Source organism: Tupaia chinensis, unplaced genomic scaffold, assembly GCF_000334495.1.
Source record: "Tupaia chinensis unplaced genomic scaffold, TupChi_1.0 Scaffold000113_1, whole genome shotgun sequence".
NCBI classification, from domain to species: Eukaryota; Metazoa; Chordata; class Mammalia; order Scandentia; family Tupaiidae; genus Tupaia; species Tupaia belangeri.
In genome coordinates, this window is record NW_006159577.1 from 5,501,222 (window position 1) to 5,522,465 (window position 21,244).

The 21,244-nt window shown below is 37.2% G+C and overlaps 1 protein-coding gene across 4 annotated transcripts in view; it reads left to right on the forward strand.

Annotated features, from left to right (window-relative positions):
* Nucleotides 1-21,244, forward strand: part of ATE1 (arginyltransferase 1) — a gene marked incomplete at its 5' end in the record, with an annotated part of 145,529 nt that overhangs the window by 21,850 nt on the left and 102,435 nt on the right. For all 4 annotated transcript variants that reach the window (XM_014586092.1, XM_014586094.1, XM_014586095.1 and 1 more), the window contains 1 exon segment: nucleotides 9,359-9,391. In XM_014586092.1, the coding sequence (XP_014441578.1) occupies nucleotides 9,359-9,391 (33 nt within the window).

Sequence of the window (21,244 nt, forward strand, 5' to 3'; positions counted from 1 at the left end):
GTCCATTTGATTTATGATATCAATTTAGGTCCTTTATCTCTTTACTATTTTTTGTCTAGATGATCTATCCAGGGGGGATAGTGCAGTGTTGAGGTCTCCAACAATTAGTGTGTTGCAGTCTATCTCCCTTTTTAGATCTAGCAGTCTTTCCTTCACATATTTGGGTGCTCCTGTGTTAGTCGCATAGGTATTAATAAGTGTTATATCTTCTTGATCGATTGATCCTTTTACTACAATATAGTGCCCTTCTTTGTCTCTTCGGAGAGTTTTTGTTTTAAAGCCTATTTTGTCAGAGATTAGTATTGCATCTCCAGCTCTTTTTTGTTTCCCATTTGCATGGAAAATCTTTTTCCAACCCTTCACTTTCAGTCTATGTATATCTTTATCCATGAAGTGGGTTTCCTGTAGGCAACAGATAGAGGGTTTTTGTTTTTTAACCCATTCAGCCAGCCTGTGTCTCTTGATTGGAGAGTTTAATCCATTAACATTCAATGTTATTATCAATGTTAATGGATCTGTCCTGACATTTAAGTTGGCCATTGTCTTAGTTGCCTTTTACTCTTTTGTTTCTGGCTGTTACTTCTTTAGTATTCCTGGAACAGTACTTTCTTCAGGGTTTCATGGAGAGCTGGCCTGATGCTGGCAAATTCTTTCAGGTTTTGTTTGCCTGAGAAGATTTTAATCTTTTTTTGTCAGGGCACTTTTTCTGCATTTGTCTAAAGTTACGTAATCATAATCTTCACAGTGTTCCTTACTATTTGTTTTTTAAGAAATCTCTAAAGGCCTTTGAAATTTTCTAATTTTTTTTTTCTTTATTCGTGGTGAAACATGTACTTGCTCACTTGAGAATAAGAGGAAACAGTGAGAGAGATAGGCACTCTCCACAGGGTCTGGTCTTTCCCCAGTTCCCTTCCTCCAGTTGTCCAGCCCATTAGATCTTGGGCATTTGCATTTTTAAAGAAGTTACATATTTTGAAATCATTAAGAATGAATAAATCTAAATTATATTTCTTCCTTTAATTTTTAGAAAATCTCAGGCTTTCATAGGGTTGAAGGTAATGGTAGAATGAACCTTCATATGCTCTTCAGTCTTTGGCCTCCTTGCTCGTTTTTATTATTGACGTATGCAAAAATAGGTCCTCAGTATCGTAACTCTTTACCTGTTAAGTACCTTGATGTTACTGATTCCATCAAGTGACATCATATGAGTTTAAAAATATGTAATAATTGAGGGAATTTCAGGCTATTATGCTTTCCCAGAATGCACTGTTTTAAAGATTCGTTCAGAGAACTTCCTGTGAGAGACTGAAATAAAAGAAGACTTCCACTTCTGAGGATGCTTATTTTGGAAAAAGAATTCTTAAATTCAAGCATGTAATGTTAGGAAATGAGGAAAAGAAAAGGGGGAAAACTCCTAATGGGTCCGTTCTGACCCCAAGGAGACAGGAAGGAGTGGGTAAAATGCTGGATCATTGCCTCCCTCTAGCCACCAGGTGGTGCTGTAGCTCCAGTGGTGTTTGCTCTTTCTGGTGGCTCTGTCCCTGGGCGTTACTAAGTGTTCACAGCCTAAGTAAGGATAAATGCTTTTCTTCAGCCATTTGCTAGAAGTAATTTGCACTGAAGCATTGAAATGATAATTACAAGTGATTCTTTGCTTGTTAAAGGATTTAAATATTTTCTGGGACTTAACCTAGACAAACTTTAGTTACATTTTTTTCCTCTTAGTGGTTTCACTCTGTATATGAAAATAATAAAAACTTATATTTAGAAAATCATTCTGTGAAGGAGAATTGATATTCTCCTTCAGTTACGCAGAAAGACCAGGCAATCACCATACTCTTGTGCTATTTTATAAATATTTAATATTTAACTCTGGCATATAATTAAGAGAATTTAAATGATGATAAAATCTGAATATTTTGAGATTTTTCTAAGTATATTTTTAAGGCCAGGATTAGCTTACTCAAGTAACATTAGAGGAATTAGGCAATTAGTTGTATAATTCAAACAACAGAGCCACTTTTTATGGGCAACCCCTAAATCAGGGCACTGACGTATCATGTCATAGTCTGTTTCAACATCTATGACATTGTTAGAATAGTAGCTAAATTGCCAAGGTTTTTGAATCCTTTTCTTAAATCAGCTGGAGCACAGCCACTGTTGTATCTCAGCAAAATGTTATTTTTTCAGAAGACTCAGGTGGAGATAAAGCTAGCACTGGGAACATTTTCTTTACTGTTTTTTTTTTTTGGTCAGTAATTTCCTAAAACTTGCCTCAGATTGCAGAATTATGACATCATAAAACATGAGAGAGGAAAGAACCTTAGTGGTTATATAGATTAACTTCTCTTATAGAAAATTAAGTCATTTGTCTAAGAATGGTTGGTGGCAAAGCAATGTCTGGAAATTTAGGTGCTTTTTATACTAGAATCACAGTGGTGTTTAAAAAAGTTAAACCGGGCCTAATTAATCAATATAGAACAATTGCAATGAGTGAAGTGTTCAACATACATAAAATTTCTAGATAATTGAAACATTTTTTATTGCTAAGATTTTGTGTACTCTATCAGTTAAAATGACAGTCTTCCTGAAGTGGTGTTTTCCCTGCCTTCTCAAGCAGAATGAGGAGCAGGACTTACCTGTTCATGATGGTGGTCATATTCCTGCAAGAGCGTTCTGTCCTTGTTGGGTTTCTGTGTGTCACATGCCCTCAAACACTGCTTTTTTTCTCTTAAGCTACTCTGTTGGGACCTTTTTATCTTTTCTCTTTCTTGCTGCCAATCTTGTTGTGTTTGTTAGTTTCAGCATTCATTCCTTTTCTTATTTATGGCTTCTTAATCTGTTAAAAAATTTATTGAGCACCACCGTGTGCCAGGAACTTTTCAAGAGGCATTTGGTATGGCTAGCAAATCAGTTTATGCCTCAGTTAAAGGTCCCTTGTTCTCATGGGGCTTACATTCTGGAGTGAGGGTGGGGATGGTCAGAGGTAGTAATTAAACAGTAAACATATTGGGGCCAGCAGATTGTGTAGTGGTTACATTGCTGGGCTCTCACATGGCTAACTGGTTTGAGTCCAAGACCTGGTGGCTTGAAAATGATGCCAGGCATGTGTGCAAATGTGCCAAAATCCCAGAAGGATAGAGGAGAAGAGATTGCTTGCGGTGTGGCCATTTCCCCAGAGGGTAGTTTCTCACTTTTCCTCTCACTGTCTCTGTCCCGCTCTCTCTCTCTCTGGTGAGCACACATGCCCTATAGAAAAAAGCTCTGAAAAATAAAAAGTATAATTAGTAAATTACATATAGGATAGCAGGGGTGTCATGGGAAAAGTAGAGCAGTTATAGTGGAGGATTATAAGTATTATTGTCTTAGAAACTGAATCATCAAGTTTGTAGTTAGTAAAGTTACAGTCAAAAGGAAGTGGGAAAAGTTGCTTGGGGGGTTTCTTCTATAAGTTGGGAAATATAGTCTTTCAATTCCTCATTTTAACCTTTATTGTTTTCTTCTGGGGTTTTGCCTTTGATTTGAATGTCTGAAGTTCTGAGGTATTTGATAATTGACCTCCAGTTAAGACATAACTTAATGTAGGTATAACAATAACCATTACAGTTAATTTGTACATACTTACCTTGTTTTCTGAAAGTTGAGGAATGAGACCATGAAATGGAATGTTAGGTATTAAATAGATGTTTTGGCATGATGTGGATGCTGTCTCTTGATTAGTCGCCCTGAGAACAGATGTGCCCAGTGATAAATTATTTGAGTTAAATGGTGTGAAAGTGATTCCAGTATAACAAACAGCACTTGAAGTATTTACAGTTCTGTACATTTTAGTTCAGGATATTGAAATCAAGGCTGAGTAGCATCAAAGGCGACAGCGTGAACTCTGATCAGTCATTTCTGCCTTGTATCTCAGTTTCCACACTTATTACCCTTATAGCTTTGAGCAAATCCTCATTCCTGAGCTTTCTTCACTCCAGCTTCTTTATTTATAAACCTATAGGGGAGACCAGCAGATGGCATAATGGCTGTGTCACTGGACTCCCATGTAGTCGAGTCCTGGACCTGGTGGCTTAAACTCACGCCAGGTGCGTGTGCATGCGTGCCCAAAATCCCAAGAGGAGAATGGAGGAGAAGGGGTTGCGGCATGGCCATCCCCCTGGGGGGTGATTTCTCGTTTTCTGTCTCTCTGTTTGTCTCTGTCGTTCAGGTGAGTGCACGCACCCTATAGCAAAAACCTCTCAAAAAAAAAAAAAAGGTAAATCTATAGGGAAAAATCTACAACAGAGTTTGTTGTGAGGGTTAAATAAGATCATAATTGTAAAGGTGCTTGGCCAAATAATTGTTGACTAAATTTTAGTTTCTAGGAAGTGGATAATGATGTACCATTAGAAATCATCAGAGATATTTAGGTCAAGGACAATTAAGTGAGAATTCTGATCCAGCCAGTCAGCATTTGCAAGTACATTTTGGTTTTCTGTATTGATTTTCCATTAAAATTAAAATTCTTCTTTGAATTAAAAGGTTACATGTTTTAAATTTTAATATTAAATTGTAACTAGTCCTTTCAAAGGAAAAAAGTAATAACATTAAAAACTATTTGGTTCATCAACATGTAATTTTAGCCTTTAAAACAAGAATTTTTTAATGGCTGGTTCTGTAGTCTAGTGATTAAAAGAAAGCAGATTCCACGTGGCAGGCCATAGTTCAAGTCCTTGCCCTGGCAGCTTAAAAAAACATATGGGGCGTGTGTGTGTGTGTGTGTGTGTGTGTGTGTGTGTGTGTGTGAGAGAGAGAGAGAGAGAGATGTGCCCCAAATCTCAGCAGAATGGAAGTGGAGGAAAAGGAATTGTGGCTTAACTATGCCTCCTGGGGGGAGGGTGCTTTTAAAAATAATTTTTAAAACTTTTTTATTCATCCTATTATACTACATAAGATATGTAAAAGGCATTGTTTAGTAAAGATTTATATGCATATTTCTTAATTGCTTTACTTTGGAACAGGAGACAAAGGAACTATAGGTGTTTTGTTTTTTTTAGGTAGTAGAGCTGCTCGTTTATGCTTGGAGTAGATCTCTCATTTTGATAGTAGCTATATTGGATTACCATAATTGATAGCATACTTTTTGCTTATACAAGCTTATAAAAATATGCCAGAGTCCAAAAATGCCGTATACTTGGTGGAGGACCCACCTAAGAATAGAAGCCCAGTGAACATTCCCTGAATGAATGAGAGTTGAGTTGACATTTTTGTAATTTTGCTATAGTGGCATGTGCATTCACTCACTGGAGAAACTAGAGTGAGAGAGAAAGTGAGAAAGCACCTTCAGGGGGATGGCCGCACTGCAGTTTCTTTTCTTCCATTCTTAGGATTTTGAGCAGACGTGCACAAATGCCTGTGTATTTTTCAAGCCATCGGATCTGGGACTCTAACTGCACAGTTGGTCATGTAGGATCCACCACGCCACTGACTGGCTTGTGATGACTACTTTTAAGAAACAGAACTCAGTTGTTGCCAAATTGAAAACTACTCAGGAAGAAAATAATGTCCTCAAAACTTGGGATAAGGAGCAAAAAGGAAAATTTAAATGATGTCAGAAATTCTTGACAGTTTTCCTATGGTGATAAGTAAAAGGTGTTTCTATTTTCCTGCCTAAGAGTATTGAGAAATTTACCTACCAAGAGTTAAGCACATTTTAGTAAGTGTAAAGCTCATGTGATAGGCATAATCTTTCTGGGAGCACCATTTGTCTTTAGCTTTAGTATTTTAGATCTGTTTTTTCCATTAAATCTGAGAAACATCAAGTTTTATGACCTCTTGGTAATGACTTGACAAGTGAACAATACTACCTATTCATGACTAGTCTAAACAAGGGAAGTTTGTGTTTTTGCTGTGGTGATTTGTTTAATACGTCAAATAATTTTAGCTAGCTGCATGGTTAAAAAGTAGTTGAAATTTTCTTTAGTTTTTTTTTTTTTTTTATTCATTCATTTATTTTAATTTGAGCAGAGAGAGACACAAAGAGAGAGGGAGAGTGAGAGAGTGGGAAAGTGAGGAAACAAGCCATCAGGTCTGGGACTCGAACTGTGGTTGGCCATGTCAAAGTGTCCAGTGCCTTAACCACCATGCCACCTGCTGGTCCTAAGTAGTTGATATTTTTTTAGCCAGTAATTACAGAAGTAAAATAACCTGTATTACATATGATCATCTACCCAGAAGGTAATTCTGCCTTAAAGAATGTGTGTAAGAAATAGGGAATGTATTTGTATAGATCTATAAATACTGATATGTATTGTATATTTGTTGGCTTTATGTGACAGTTATTCTAAAAATAGCCCAAAATTATTGACTTAGTATGGCTCCCCTATTTCTTTTTCCTGAGCGCTAGAGGAATGATTCTTCTATTGAACAAATCATATAAACATTTTCTCTTACCATGTTCTTATCTCTGTGATAGCTCCTGGGGATGCACAGATGACGTGCTTCTTGCACATTTTAGCTAACAAATAAAATGAATTTTAAGATACTTTTAAAAGCTTCATTGCATAGTTTTGCATTAATGTTCAAAATACTAAAATGCTGTTAAAAATTACTAGAAGTATGTGTACCTGCCACTATGCAGGAATATTTGATCTTGCTTGGAAGGAGTCAGACCTGTTTTGGTTGTGATTTCTTGCTAATTATGATTCTAGTTTTGTGGTGGTCTCTATGTATCCCTAATTCATGTTACTCAGATTTTCAGAAGACATTACACTCAATTTTCATGGTCAGTTTAAATTCTTTTATCCAATGTAGTGTCATTCAAAAATAACCAGTTTTTTCTCAGTATCTCTTGAGTAGTTGTTCCTTGGAAATGCTACTTGCTGGAGATTTTTGTGCAGGAAAGTAAGGGAGTGTCTAGAGGACATGTATGCTCCTACGAAAGTCTACGAGACAGAAACAGCTTTTTGCTTCAGTGATAGCAGCTTTTTATTATTGTTCATTTTCAAAATGATGCCATTTGTATTGAGTATAATATGTATAATTTCATTATGAAAGAGCTTACAAGGGCCTAGTGATTAAGCCTAGTGATCAAGGGAACCAGATCCCATAGGGTTGACTGCAGTTCTAATCCTGGCCCTGGAGACTTGAAAAACATGGGGCACATGTGTATGTGTGTCCAAGATCCTGATAGATGGAGGAATGAGGGAAGAGGCTTGAAGCATGACCATGCCCATTGAAGGGGATGTTTTCTCCTTCTATCTATTGCCTGAGCATATATGCCCTCTGGCAATAACAAAAAAGAGTGTATAAGGTAATTAGCTAAGTAGGAAATAGCAATGAGTTTTTACTGGCACATTAATAGAAAAGAAACAATTTTTGAAATCTTTTTCATGTCCTGAGAATAGGAACGTGAACGTGTATCTTGTGATTTATTATTCTATTGAAATATTTTGTTTATGTGTTTCATATTTTGAAAGCTCTGAACAGGACAAACATTTTTAGGTCTTTTGACAAAGCTGTGCCACAATTATTAATATATACACATACCAAATATGTATGTAAATTATTGGAGCTTTAAGGAAACATTAATTTTCTTAAAGAGAAGTTTTATACTTATATTTAAAGGTCCTTTTATTCTAATTGATATATCAGTTATTACTGAACATGAGCTACTTGGAAATTCAAAGTATGTGTATAACATAATTAACAAGTACTTCCGGGAAAGAGCATAGATATCTGATTTTAAAAGAAAAATTCACCCTGCCTCACTTTTCTCCACTTAAAAATTGACTAGTCTTTCAACAGGCACTTTTTGCTTTTGCGAGGAAGGGTAGGGATTGTCTAGTTGGATACCTGTCAAAGTGTCTGCAACTCCAAAGCTTATGTTTTCTGTTCCAGTAGTTATTTGTGTCTTCAGCATTATGAAAACTTAATTATTTTGTATATCTTGCACTTTCAGAAAGTTCTCTTAACAGTTGATAAAATCTAATTGCATGTTGATATTTAAGAAAAGATTCTTAAGAGTTTCTGTATTTTAATATACCCTGTCATCTAGGGCCGAAGTAATAGTTCATTGGGTGGCTTTGACATGTACTAGTGATATTTTAGTAATATATAGTTTTGGGGAAGTATGTCTGATATATTTTTTAAACTTTATTACGAAAACTTTAAACATTCACAAAGTAGAATCATATGATGAACCCCTTACATATTCTTTTCCTGTCTTCACTAGTTTAATATTATGGTCAATATTGTTTTATTTTCACACTTCTCCCATTTCTTCTGTCCTCCTTACTCCAATGATCTGGAAGGAAATTCCAGACCTCATGTTATTTCATTGATAAATATATCAATGTGTATCTCTGAAAAAGGATGAAAGTTATTTGTATTCCCTGTGAGTACCAACTAGCTTTGTTGTGGAGAGGAAGTTCAAGAGTGCTTGGAAACAGGCCCATTGTTGCTTTTTATTGTAGTTAATTTGCATTTTGAAAGATCAAGAGTTTATACTGCTTGGGTATTTGATTATTACAGTAAATCTCAAAGGATTTGAAATGTTGATTCTGTAAATAACATCTATGAAAATATTATAAGTTAGCATTATGTATATGCATGAAGTTATGCAACAGTCCACAGTTCAGAGCTAACCAACAATTTGCTTTGCCATTTGTTCATGCCCTCTAGCCCCAAGTAATTTGTTTCATTATTTAAATGCTGAGAAATAGGTAGTATATAACACTTAAGTTCAAGGATATTTTGTAAGCTTCTGTATGTGTTATAAAAAGAAAGAGAAAGGTGAGAGAGACAGGAAGGAAAAGAGGAGAGAGAGGAAAAGGAAAAATGAAAGGAAAGAAAGGAAGGTATGTAGGCAGAATTGAGAAAAGAGACAGGGCGGACGGAGCAGGGTGAACATGATAGATTGAGAGACTGTCTACTTGCTTTCGCCCTCTTACCTTGCCTCCTATCTTGGTCTAAACTTTGCTTTTGACATTAAGATCAGGAAGATTGCTGACTAGGGGTTATAAAATAAAGCTTAAAAAACAAAATATTTTAGGACTCATTTTTTTTTTAAAGAATTGTTTATTTTTTAATTTTATTTATTCATTTACTTATTTTATTTTGACCAGAGAGAGAGAGAAAGAAAGTGAGAAAGCCAGCCATCAGGTCCAGGACTTGAACCATGGTCAGCCATGTGGGTCGAACCTTCGCATACTCCAAATGAATTACACAGTGTATGAAAAATATTAAGGTTTTATAGACCTTTGGGTTTATTTGAAATGCTTTCACTGGAAAATTGTGTAATAATTTTTCCTTTTTCCGTGTGTTCTCTTTTGCTGTTCATTACTGGATGAAATGGATTCTATTTGCTTTGACTCTGCAGTTCACAAGATTCCTTTGCAGTTCACCCTTGGAGGTAAGTGTTTACTCACTGATCTTAATACTAGAATTTCTTTTTTTTCTTTTTTTTTTTTTTGAGAGGTTTTCGCTATAGGGCGCGTGCGCTCGCCAGACAGACAGAGAGAGGCATAGAGACAGAAAGCGAGAAATCACCCCCCAGGGGGGATGGTCACGCCGCAATCCCTTCTCCTCCATTCTCCTCTCGGGATCTTGGGCACGCACGCACACGCGCCCGGCGTGAGATTTAAGCCACCGGGTCCGAGACGCAAACCGCGGTCGACTACGTGGGAGTCCAGCGACATAGCCATTACGCTAACTGCTGGTTCCCAATACTAGAATTTCTAATTGAGGATCATTATTGGTATCTGTTGTTAGGCATTTATTTGATAATTTAGGAGGGATCATTTTGGTTGACATACGTATTCTTCAATAACAAGGAGATAAATACTGACTTTTTGGGATAAGAAATCCTAGAAGTTACACCTATTCACTGTTGTAGCAGGTCATTGCTTCTTTTTAAGTACATTTTCTTTTTCAGTAAGAAGAGTGACATCAGTCCTTCATTTTTTAAGAGATTTTCGCCTTAGGATGAATGTACTCTACAGAGAGAGAGACAGACAGACAGACAGACAGAGATAGTGAGAGATAAAGTGAGAAATCATCACCCCTATGAGGGATGGCCACACTGCAGTCCCCTCTCCTGGGATCTTAGGCACGCATGCACATGGACCTGCGTGCTTTTCAAGCCACTGGGTCTGGGACTCGAACCACAGTCACCCATGTGGGAGTCCAGCGATGTAACTGCTACACCATCTGCTGACTCCAGTCCTTCATTTTAAAGAGTTTTGTTGGGCTTCATAACTATTTATATCAGTCTTACTCTCATCGAGAAAACTTTAGTGATTTTGAAAGACCATTTTACAATCCATGAATTGATAAGAGAAGAGCAAAGGATTTAACTTATTGAGCTTCTGTTGTAACATAGACACTTCATTCATTTTTTCATTTAGTCCTCATAGTTCTCAGTGTAGAATGAGAATCCAGTGATAAATTTGTGAGATAAGGAAAGCTATTAGATATTTAGTTAACTAGATTACATTGTGAACTGTGGTTGCTGAGAAATTTGTAGATGATTGTCAAGTCTTACTTATCTTAGTAAAAGTAGTAAAGGGAGGAAACTGTGTGTTAAGAGATGATTGGACTTGGGGCCTGCTGGCTCCAAGTGGTGGTTTAGATGCTGGATTTTCACATGACTGACTGAGGTTTGAGTACCAGTCTTGGTAGCTTGCAAATCATGCTGGGCTTGTGTGTGTGTATGCCCAAAATCCTGGGAGGAGAGTGGAGGAGAAGTGATTGCTGTGTGGTCATCCCCCTTGGGGGGTGATTTCTCACGTTCCATCTCACTGTCTTTCTCTGTCGCTCTCTAGACAGCGCATGTGATGACAAAAATCTAAAAAGAGAGAGAGATAGAGGGAGATGATTGAATTTAGAACCAAACCTGAATTTAATAGCACATCTTTACTTATTAACCACTGCTGACACTGGACAAATCACAACTTCCCTGAACCGCAGTGTGTTTTGTTTTGTTCTGTTTTTTAATCTTTAAAAGACAGTTTCCTCTACCTTTTGGATGAAGCAGTGGAGATGGGAGCAGTTACAGACTGCGCTATTTAGTAATATTTTGTAGCCCCACAGGAGCGATCCTCTTCCTTATCTTTCACTTGTCCTTCCCTTTGCATCTGTTGTTTATTTCACCTTATGCTCCCTTTTCCCATTTCCAACTTGTTTATGTCACCTTTCTCTTCAGGGTTGAGCCTTGCCTCTGTGAGACCCTCTCTGACCTCTCTACGTAGACGCAGTTCATTCCTTTTCTGCTTCTATAACATTGTGTTCATTTGATTATTAAAATAATTATTTTGATTTGGTATAGCCCATTTATCACATCGAACATGTCATAAACCGTGTAATAGCCATGTGATAGAATACCCTATAGCCATTCAAATGGAGATTATGAATATATGTTCATGAATATATATATTGAATAATAAGTATAAAATGCTTTTGGTATATTAAAAGATAAAAGGATGCAAAATTAGCTATGCAGATCTCAATTTAAAAACAATTTAAACACACAAAGATGGGTTAGGAAGGAGATAATATAAAATGTTAATGTGAGATACAAATTTTTCAATCATTTTATCTTTTACTCTTTCAATGAAGGACCAACCCACAATAGATAGAAATACATTGATAATTTTTGGTATTGGTTCTTGTAATCAGTGTTTGACAGATGTACATCAGGGGAGCTAAGCCTCTTTGGTTTGATGTATAACCAGGGACTAGACTTGAAAAAAAGGAACTACCAGACACTTAGATGAAGAGATAATATTAATAATAATGTTTAAGGTAGGACTCTCATTTCATCAATTGCTTAAAAGAGTGACCAGGAGTAAGGGTTTTTAGCAGAAGGCAGTTAGGTTGGTCGGCTTCCCTGCTCAGTGAGTAGATGAAGGAGCTGGAGTTTGATGTCTACTTCACTTGGATTAGAAGCAGTTCGAAGATATTACTAACCAATAACAAAGATGCTTCTCAGCAGGCCTCATCAGTAGACGTCTTTAAAATGTAAACTCATTGAGAAAGGACCCTGTTTTTCTTTCTTCTTTGTGTTTCTGTTGTTAGTATAATGTGTAGTATGTAGCAGGAACAAGCATTAATAAATATTTTTTGAATGAATGAATGACCAGACAAATTATTGGGCTTGATGGGACTGAGGCTGAAAGTAATTGTCTTTGTTAGTAATGTGGCAAGACTCAGCTAAAAGCAGACAAGGTGGGACCAGCAGATGGTGTAGTGGTTACGCCACTGGACTCTCATGTGGTCTACCAACAGCTTAAAATTCATGCACAGCACGTGTGCGTGCATGCCCAAGATCCTGAGAGGAGAATGGAGGACAAAGGATTGCGGCGTGGCTATTCCCCCTGGGGGGTGATTTCCTGCTTTCTGTCTCTCTAGCAAGCACATACACCCTATAACAAAAATCGCTTATTAAAAAAAAAAGCAGGCAAGGTTTAATATTTATATTTTAATGTGGTTAGCAGCCTGTTTTCCCAGCTGTAATAGATTGTAACTACTTGAGATTGGGATCTTTCTCTTTTATCTTTGAATGCTTTCAGTTATAGAGTATACCATTGGAGTGAGTATACCAGCTTCACTCATAGTGTACCAAGTAATTACATATTTTAAAATTACATCTTCTTATTATAGTATATCAAATAATTACATATTTTTAAATTTTATCTTATTAAAATTGTGAGTGTATGTGGGGAAGCTTTAGTCCTTGGTGAAAAGCAGAAGGGAAAGTAGTATGATCAAAGTCTAGAGATAGGGCTGGTCATATTGCACAGTGGTTAAGTCCTATGCATAGGGAGGGAGTCAGATCTCACATGATGGACAGCAGTTCAAATCCCATCCCTGATGGCTTGAAAAAAATGCACTGGGCACTTGTACATCCATACCTGAAATCCTGACATGGAGAAATGGAGGAAAAGGATTGTGGCATGACCACACCCCACTGGGGTGTGATTTCTCTCTCTCTCTCTTTCTCTTTGGCAAGCACACTTATCCTCTGACAGGAAAAAAGAAAAAAACATCTATTGATAGTTTCTATTATTTTCTGACTTTCTCCACTTACTCTGCAGTAATATTTTAATTGGCTAAAATAATCTTTTTTATTAGAGGAGTTATGGACATGGGGGAAGAAGAGCAATCAAAATCAAGATGAATAATACACTTCATTTTATCAATGTGAAATACTTTGAGGGCTTTCTGTTGATTTTTTTTTGGAGATGTTTTCGCTATAGGGCATGTGTGCTCGCCAGACAGAGACAGAGAGACAGAAAGCGAGAAATCACCCCCCAGGGGGGATGGCCATGCCGCAATCCCTTCTCCTCCGTTCTCCTCTCAGGATCTTGGGCACGCACGCACGCACGCACGCACGCACACACACACGCCCGGCGTGAGTTTTAAGCCACCGGGTCTGGGACGTGAACTGCGGTCAACTACGTGGGAGTCCAGCGACATAGCTATTACGCTAACTGCTGGTCCCTCTGTTGACATTTTTGTAGCCTGGAATTCCATGGGGGATTATCTAAGCCCCAAATCTCCAGCAGCACTTAGCTCAGAATTTCGCCACCACACCACAACCTGAGAGCCAGAGTAGAGCCAAGGCTGGAGGCTGTTGGGAGTCTCTGTATTAAATTTGCCATTACATACATGTTTTAGTTGGAGAAGGAAAATTAAAAATATGGTCAATACCCAGCACTTTCCCTAATTTTGAATAAAAGAAAATTCTGGTAGAGACAATAAAATGCATGAGCCTTGCAATTGAAAATAAAGCAGACTTTATAAACTTCACTTTTTCCACCAAACTACTTCACATGAACCATGTCCTTTTGTTGTAAGTCCTGAACAGTTAACTGTCACATGAATCTAGTGAAATTGTCAGGTTATAGTAATTACATCAGTAAGTTGATACGTTGTCATTTGAATGGACCTCGTGTGGAAAGTCCGTTACTTCCCTCTGTGAGGCTGACCCTTTTACATTCCTGTAAGCTGGGGACTAATCGAGCTCATTAAGCTTTATGGGGAAAGAGCTTTTATCACCTCATCAAGTCAGGCAACATAGTTCCATTATATTCCTAATTTCATGTGGCTGTGTAGCTGCTGATGTGCACTCTCCTGCTAAGTTTACATCGGCCCTTTGCCTTACAGACATTTTTATTGACATTTCTAAGTCAGAATTACATTTTGCTTGGCACCACTTACAGATGTCTCCAATTATATCTACGTAAATAAAAAGGATTATGTATCAGAGGCCAAGAGATTCTTGAAATTCTCTTCTGAGTAAGACTTTGCCAGCCAGTCCAGTAGGATGCAGTCTCTGTCATGTTTGGAGGAAGAGAGCTACAGGAGAAGCACTGTGACAGAAGTTAAGCTGTGTGTGAATGTTGGCCACTTAGGTCTCTCTTCAGCTGCACTCTTCTGTTTCTTCATGTCAGTGCAGTCAGCGTCTTCTGTATTAATAGTTACAAAAATAACTTATTGAGAAATTAGCACCTACAGTGTACAGGTACTGTCCTTAGCATTTCTTTTTAAGAATTATTTTATTTAACTTTATTTATTCATTTATTTAATTTGACCAGAGAAGGACAGACAGAGAGAGAATGAAAGAAAGCAAGCTCCCAGGTCTGGGACCCGAACCACAGTCACCCATGTGGGAGTCCAGCACCCCTAACCACCATGCCACCTGCCAGCCCCAGCACTTTTTTTTTTTTTTTTAACATTATTTTAGTTCTCAGAGTATGTCTGTGAGGTAGTTACTCTCAATTTTCTTATTAAGGAAAGTGAGCCCAGAATGGTAGGTTAGATTAGCTAGGTGCTCAATATCACAGCTACTGGTGTGTAAAAAAAATAAGAAGATAGGAAGGAGGAAATGGAATGCTACTACTATAACATTTTTAAATTACACGAAGTGATAGATAATACTTTAAGGAAGACAGTGATCAGTTAGAGATGGACTTAAGAAACCCTAGAGCAGGAGTTCTTAACTTTGACAGTACTGATACTGGGCTGGATGATTGTTGTGAAGAAAAGCTGTCCTGCTTCTTGTGGGAGCTTTAACAGCATCTCTGGCCTCTGCCCACTAGGGGCCAGTAGCACCCTCCCTGAGTTGTAACAAAATTTGTCTTCAGACTGCCAAATGCCATAGGAGGCAAAATGGTTCTTTGCTGAAAACCAGAGTCTTAAAGCAATCTTTAAGGAAAAAGTGCAAAGTAGTATAGTTAATAAGCTAATAGTGAAGATTAAATGCAATGATAAAATGGTTTTTAATCTAACAAAAGCCAAGAAAAAGAAGGAAAGGTGAGGAAAAAACACGTGAGACAGATAGAAGACAAGTACCAAGATAGTGCACTTAAATCCAACCATAGGACTGGTCCTGTGGCCTGGTGGTTGAGAAAGCTGGATCTCACATGGCTAACCACAGTTTGAATCCTGGCCTGGAGGCTTGAAAAACATGCTGGGCACATGTGCCTGTGTATCCCAAATCCTGAGAGGATAGAGAAAGGGAGGGGAAGGGATTGCGGCATTACGATGCCCCATTGTATTCTCTTGCTTTCTTTCTGACAAGCACATACACCCTCTTAAAAAAGAAAATTGAAAAAAGAAAAAATCAAATCCAACCATACTGATTATTACATTAAATATATAGTCTAGATCGGAATTCTTTTGTATGGTAAAGTTCTTTATCCACACCATTCAAAATGGTAGCCAATGATACGTAGAAGCAGAACTCTTCAGCAACTGAATTAAAACATTTTTTAAAAATTTTAGTCAACTTTAAGTGCCCACACATGTGGCCATTAGATATACTATTGGATATTACAGGTCTAAACACTCCAAATAAAGGTGGAGATTCTCAAACTTGGAGAAAGAAGAAAAAAAAAAGCAAGATCCACTTTAAATATGGGGACAGGAATAAGTTAAAAGCAAAAGATTAAAGTAAGATATTACCATGCAAATACTAATGATAAGAAGATTGAAGTGGCTGTATTCATAGCAGACAGGCTTTGGGACAAAGATTGAAGAGAGGCATTTCATGATGATATGAAGGTGAGTTTGTCATAGGAAGACACAGTAATCTAGAATGTGATCCACTTAATAGAGAATCAAAATTTGTGAAATAGAAACTAATAGATGCTGAGTATAGCGGTGTGCATCTTTAATACCAGCTATTTGGGAGGCTGAAATAGGAGGATAGTGAGTTTGAGTCTAAACTAAGCAACTTAAAGAGACTGTGTCTCTTTAGCTAACTACAATCAAAGGGAGAAACAGTGAAATCCACAGTTACATAGTAGGACTCCTTTTTCAGTCATCGATAGAGCATTTATACAGAAAATAAGAATACAGAAAACTTGAACAGTACTATTAGAGTTTTATTTATTTAACTGACATCTGTCAAACATGGTATCCAATAACAACAAAACACATATTTTTTCAAGTACACAGGAAACATTCACCAAGATAGATCATGTGCTGAACCATTATACTAATCTAAAATAAATCAAGAAGTATTGAAATGATCTCTGATCAAAATGGAATTAAATTAGCATCAATAGCAAACAGAACTCTTTACTGTTTATTTATAAGAGAAACATTCTAGTAAAAAATGGACAAAAGAAGGCCGGCATGTGGTGTAGTTGATAGAGGTGCTGGGTTCCCACGTGGCCAAACATGGTTCAAGTCCTGGACCTGGCAGCTTGCTTTCTCACTTTCCCATTCTTTCTCTCTATCTAGTCAAATTAAAAAATAATAATAACAAATGGAATTAAATAAATAATTCTTTAAAAATGGACAAATGATTTGGTTGTATAGTTCTTTAAAGGAAACGTAAAAATGACTAATAAACACATGAGTAGGTGCTAAGCATCTTTATTCAGTAAGGAAATGCAAATTAAAACCACAGTGATATACCAGCACAAATCCATTAGATGGCTATAAATCAGAAGATAAACAATAGGAAACATTGGCAAGATGGGGGAAAACTGAAATCCTTCTTGTATAAAAGGGATTTTCAAAAAGTTCATGAGAGAGGCTAGCAGGTGTCGCGGTGGTTAAGGTGCTAGACTTCCACATGGCCAACTACAGTTTGCATCCCGGACCTGGTAACTTGTTTCTCACTTTTCCTCTTTGTCTCTCTTTCTGACCAAATTAAAAAGTAGTAATAATAAATTAAAATAATTATTTTTTTAAAAAGTTCATGAGAAATTTGTATTATGAAAAAATTATGCAAGGAAAAAATTTTCACCAAACTAAATTTATACTTTAATTCCATTTTTCCATAAACTTTTCAAAGTCTTCTTATATTGCTAGAGGGAATGTAAAATGGTATAGCTGTAATTTGGCAATTCCTCAAAGTAACAAAAATAAAGTTACTATATGACCCAGAAATTCCACTGCAAAAAATATAGTCAAGTGAAATAAAAATATACATCTACACAAATACTTTTGAATACTCATAGGTGAATACTCATAACAGCTAGAAGCTGAAAACAGTTCAGATATCTATCAACTGGTAAATGGTTAAACAAATGCAGTATATCCATACAGTGTAATACTGCTCTGCAATAAAAAGGAATAAAATATGACACATGATACAACATGGATGACCCTTAAAGATATTATGGTAAGTGAAACAAACCAGACACAGGAGATTACATACTGTATGCTTCTATTGATATGAACTATCCAGAAAAGGGAAATCGTTATAGAGTCAGAAAGCTGATGAGTGGTTGCTTGAGATAGGGTAGTAGTGGATCACTGACTGTAGATGGGCTTGAGGGAATATTTAAAGGTGAATAAAAATTTTCTAAAATTGGATTGTGGTGATAGCTTCACAATTCTGTAAATTTGCTAAAGATCATAGAATTCTATACTTTAGGTACATTTTATGACTAGTAAAACCATAAAAGGTGTATATTAATCTTTTTTTCATCTTTTCATTTCTATTTCTTAAGTTTATTTACTTCCATAAGCAAGAGAGAGACAGAGAAAGGGAGAGAGAACCTGCAGCAGGGTCCTGGTACCATGATCCACCCCAGCCTTCAGCTAGCCTCAGATCGTGGGCCAAGTACATGTTTGGCATATTCAGGGAGGTCTCTATACTTGAACTGGGAACTTCTCATGTGGGATTGCCTCACTGAATGTTGTATTTTACCACTGTGCCACGCCACTGTCTGTCCCTTCCCCCATCTTTTCCTTTCTCAAAATGTTGTAGAAAGAGATCCAGCTCGATTTGGTATCTTACCTATAACTTCATCCCTAGTTGTGGGTGTAATTATTATGCACAGTTTTTGAATTCACCAAGATGATATTTAGTATTAAAATAGATGTGTTTTAATTAACATTTTTAATGTTAACTATTTCATTATACTCTTAATGTTAACTAATGCAAGCTATTTTTAAATTTTTTGATAGCTTATAAAACTATTATTCCAAGTTTTTTGTTTTTGTTTAAGAGTGAGACTTGGCCGGGTCAGCAGGTGGCATGGTGGTGAAGGTGCTGGACTCCCACATGACCAACTTTGGGTTTGAGTCCTGGACCTGGTGGCTTGATACTCATGCTGGGTGCATGTGTGTGCATGCCCAAAATCTCAGGGGGAGAATGGAGAAGGGATCGTATCATGGCCATCCCCTCTGGGGGGTGATTTTCACTTTCCTTCTCACTGTCTCTTTCGGTCTCCAGCTAATTCTCATGCCCTGTGGCAAAAACTTAAAAAAAAAAAGAAAGAAAAAGAAAGTGGGACTTGGCTTCTCGCCTGAAGCTCTGTGATCAGCTAGGAGAGAATATATGTATATTTGGTTGTGTGTGTGTTTATTTGCTTTGATTAAAAGCTGCTATTAGCAAGGGCAGGCTATCGTAGGCACTGGCTCTATAGCCAGTGGTAATATTCTTTTGCCATTATGGAAAAAAACGATCATAAAATCTTAACTATTTCTTCAGTCTGTCAGCATAGGAAATATCATTGCCTCTGTATATTGAGGTTACTCCAGTAGCCAGAATTTGGTAGAATTACTGTTACCCAAACCTGGACCCTGTATAAATGAAGGGAGTTTACAGCAATGGAAGGAAGAAGTGGGCAGAAAGTGGAATGCTTAAGCTGTGGAAGGGAGTTCAAGCAATTTTACTAAATGTGGACCCTGAGAATTAGCTATTGAGAAAACTGGCCTGAAATGCAGAGCTGTGGGTATGAAATAGAAATAGAGTTGAGCTGGTGAGTTGGGGAAAACTTTTACCTACTCTCTGGTCTAACGCTTGGGAGAGACAGCTATGTTTAAAGAGACAAGGGCAGAAAGAGGTAACTAAAGGGGAACCAGATTTCCTCAGATGGTTGACGGTCTGCTATTAGTACTGAATAATCAGAAGTGGAAAAGCTAGGCTGTGGCTTGATCTACTGCACAAAAGTGGAGATGTAAATAATGGTGGTGGTTGATTTTTTCAAGTCATGCAGATTGGGAAACAGTCATGTAGTTTGCAGGTGGAGTCCAGTACTCTGGAACTGAAGGTTGAGCAGGCAAGGTAGCTATTAGCCAGAGACACCAATTAGGATTCTAGAGCAGAATCATTGGGATTGTAGTTTGATTGCTCTCTTTCTCCTCTGTTTGGGTCTGAGGGCTATTGGGCAATACTGGCTGGTGCCGGCTGCTAGCTAGGCAGCAGAAGCAAAGAAATCAGTCGGACTGAAATCATTGCTCCTTGCTCTCAATTCCCTTCTGTAAGTGGTGCTGGAGCATCTTTAATGTGCTAACCAGTCACTCAGGCACTCAATAAATGTCGGTTAAGCAAGTGAATGAACTCACTCCTAGTTAGTTTGGAGATATCAATTGATAGTTGAGTCAATGTAAATTGAAGCCATATAGTTCATAGTGAAATGATACCAACATTTTTTTGGAAGGCTTTCCCATATGATAAAAATACCCAACTTGATTTGAGAATAGAAGAAAAACACACTTATAATACCAAACAATAAATAGAAAAAATACCATTAAATATAAAACATTAAATAGAAAGATATTAATTTTTTTGTTGTTGAAAATTTTCTGTATGGGACTTGGATTAGTTTAGGCACCTTAAAATCCAAATCCATTCAAGTTATCTTTTTGCTGGATCAGTCTTCTTTAGAAAGTAATGGTATTCATATTCACCATTACTCCAAGGATCTTCAGCTGTGTTCGAAACTAGGATGATCTGCCTTGTTGATTTTCATTACCCATTAGATGTGCATGCATGCTTCACAAAATGTTTGGATAGTAAATCTGGGGTAGATTAGTTTCCATGGGGACATCAGTCCTGTTTGATGTTAGCAGTCATTGAGTTCTCAGTCTGGGTTGTCACTGTGAGATCCATTTTCTTCCTGTAAGAAAGATTGGAAAAGCAGGAGTTTCAAATTGAACTGACATTAAAGAACGGCTCACATCAGGACAGTAAGTCCCAATTCTAAGGTGTGTGTTGTGGTGCTCAATAAATATCTACTAATCTGTAAAATTAAGAAGTTTGGGTTCCTTTTACTTTTCTCTTGGAGCCATTTTGATAGTGCCTCACTAAAAAAGTCTTTTGTTGTTACAGAATTAGGATTTAAAATATAAGGAACTGGCAAAGTAAAGAAAATCACTTAAATAATGGTCTTGATTTTTATCTATTCTTCAGTAAAAACTGCAGAAATAAATTCCTTTCTTATTCCCGTCACACTTACTGAAAACATTTAACTGTAACTCATTTCTTAATTACTTAGGCTTCATAAAGTTCAATTAAAATTTATGTCATTAAACTTTTAGGGCAGATACGCTTACCAGTGACAGAGAGGGAGAGGGAGACAGCACTCAATGGGACATGGTCATGCCACAATTCCATCTCCTCCGTTTCTCCATTCTTTGGAGTCTTAGACACACTGCACATGCCCATGGTGTTTCCCAGGTTGCCAGGGCTGGGACTTACATAGCTGGTGAGCTGTGTGATCTGGCTCCCGTAATCACTAGGCTATGGGACTGACCTAACAGTGCTTCTGGTTTTAATTAAGTTGTAAATGTTACAGTAAACTCTTGTCTTTCTTTGAATTATTTAAGCTCCTAGGAACTCTATCATTGATAAGTGTATCTTTTTTTTATTCAGCCTTTAATGTAGTGATTGCTGGAATCTTTTAATTTATTATGTGAACAGAACAGGTTAATACACTATGATCGTGTTCTGTTCTTCCTAATGTTCTCCTAAATTGGCAATGGTCTTGGGCAAATCCCTTAATCACCCTGATCCTTA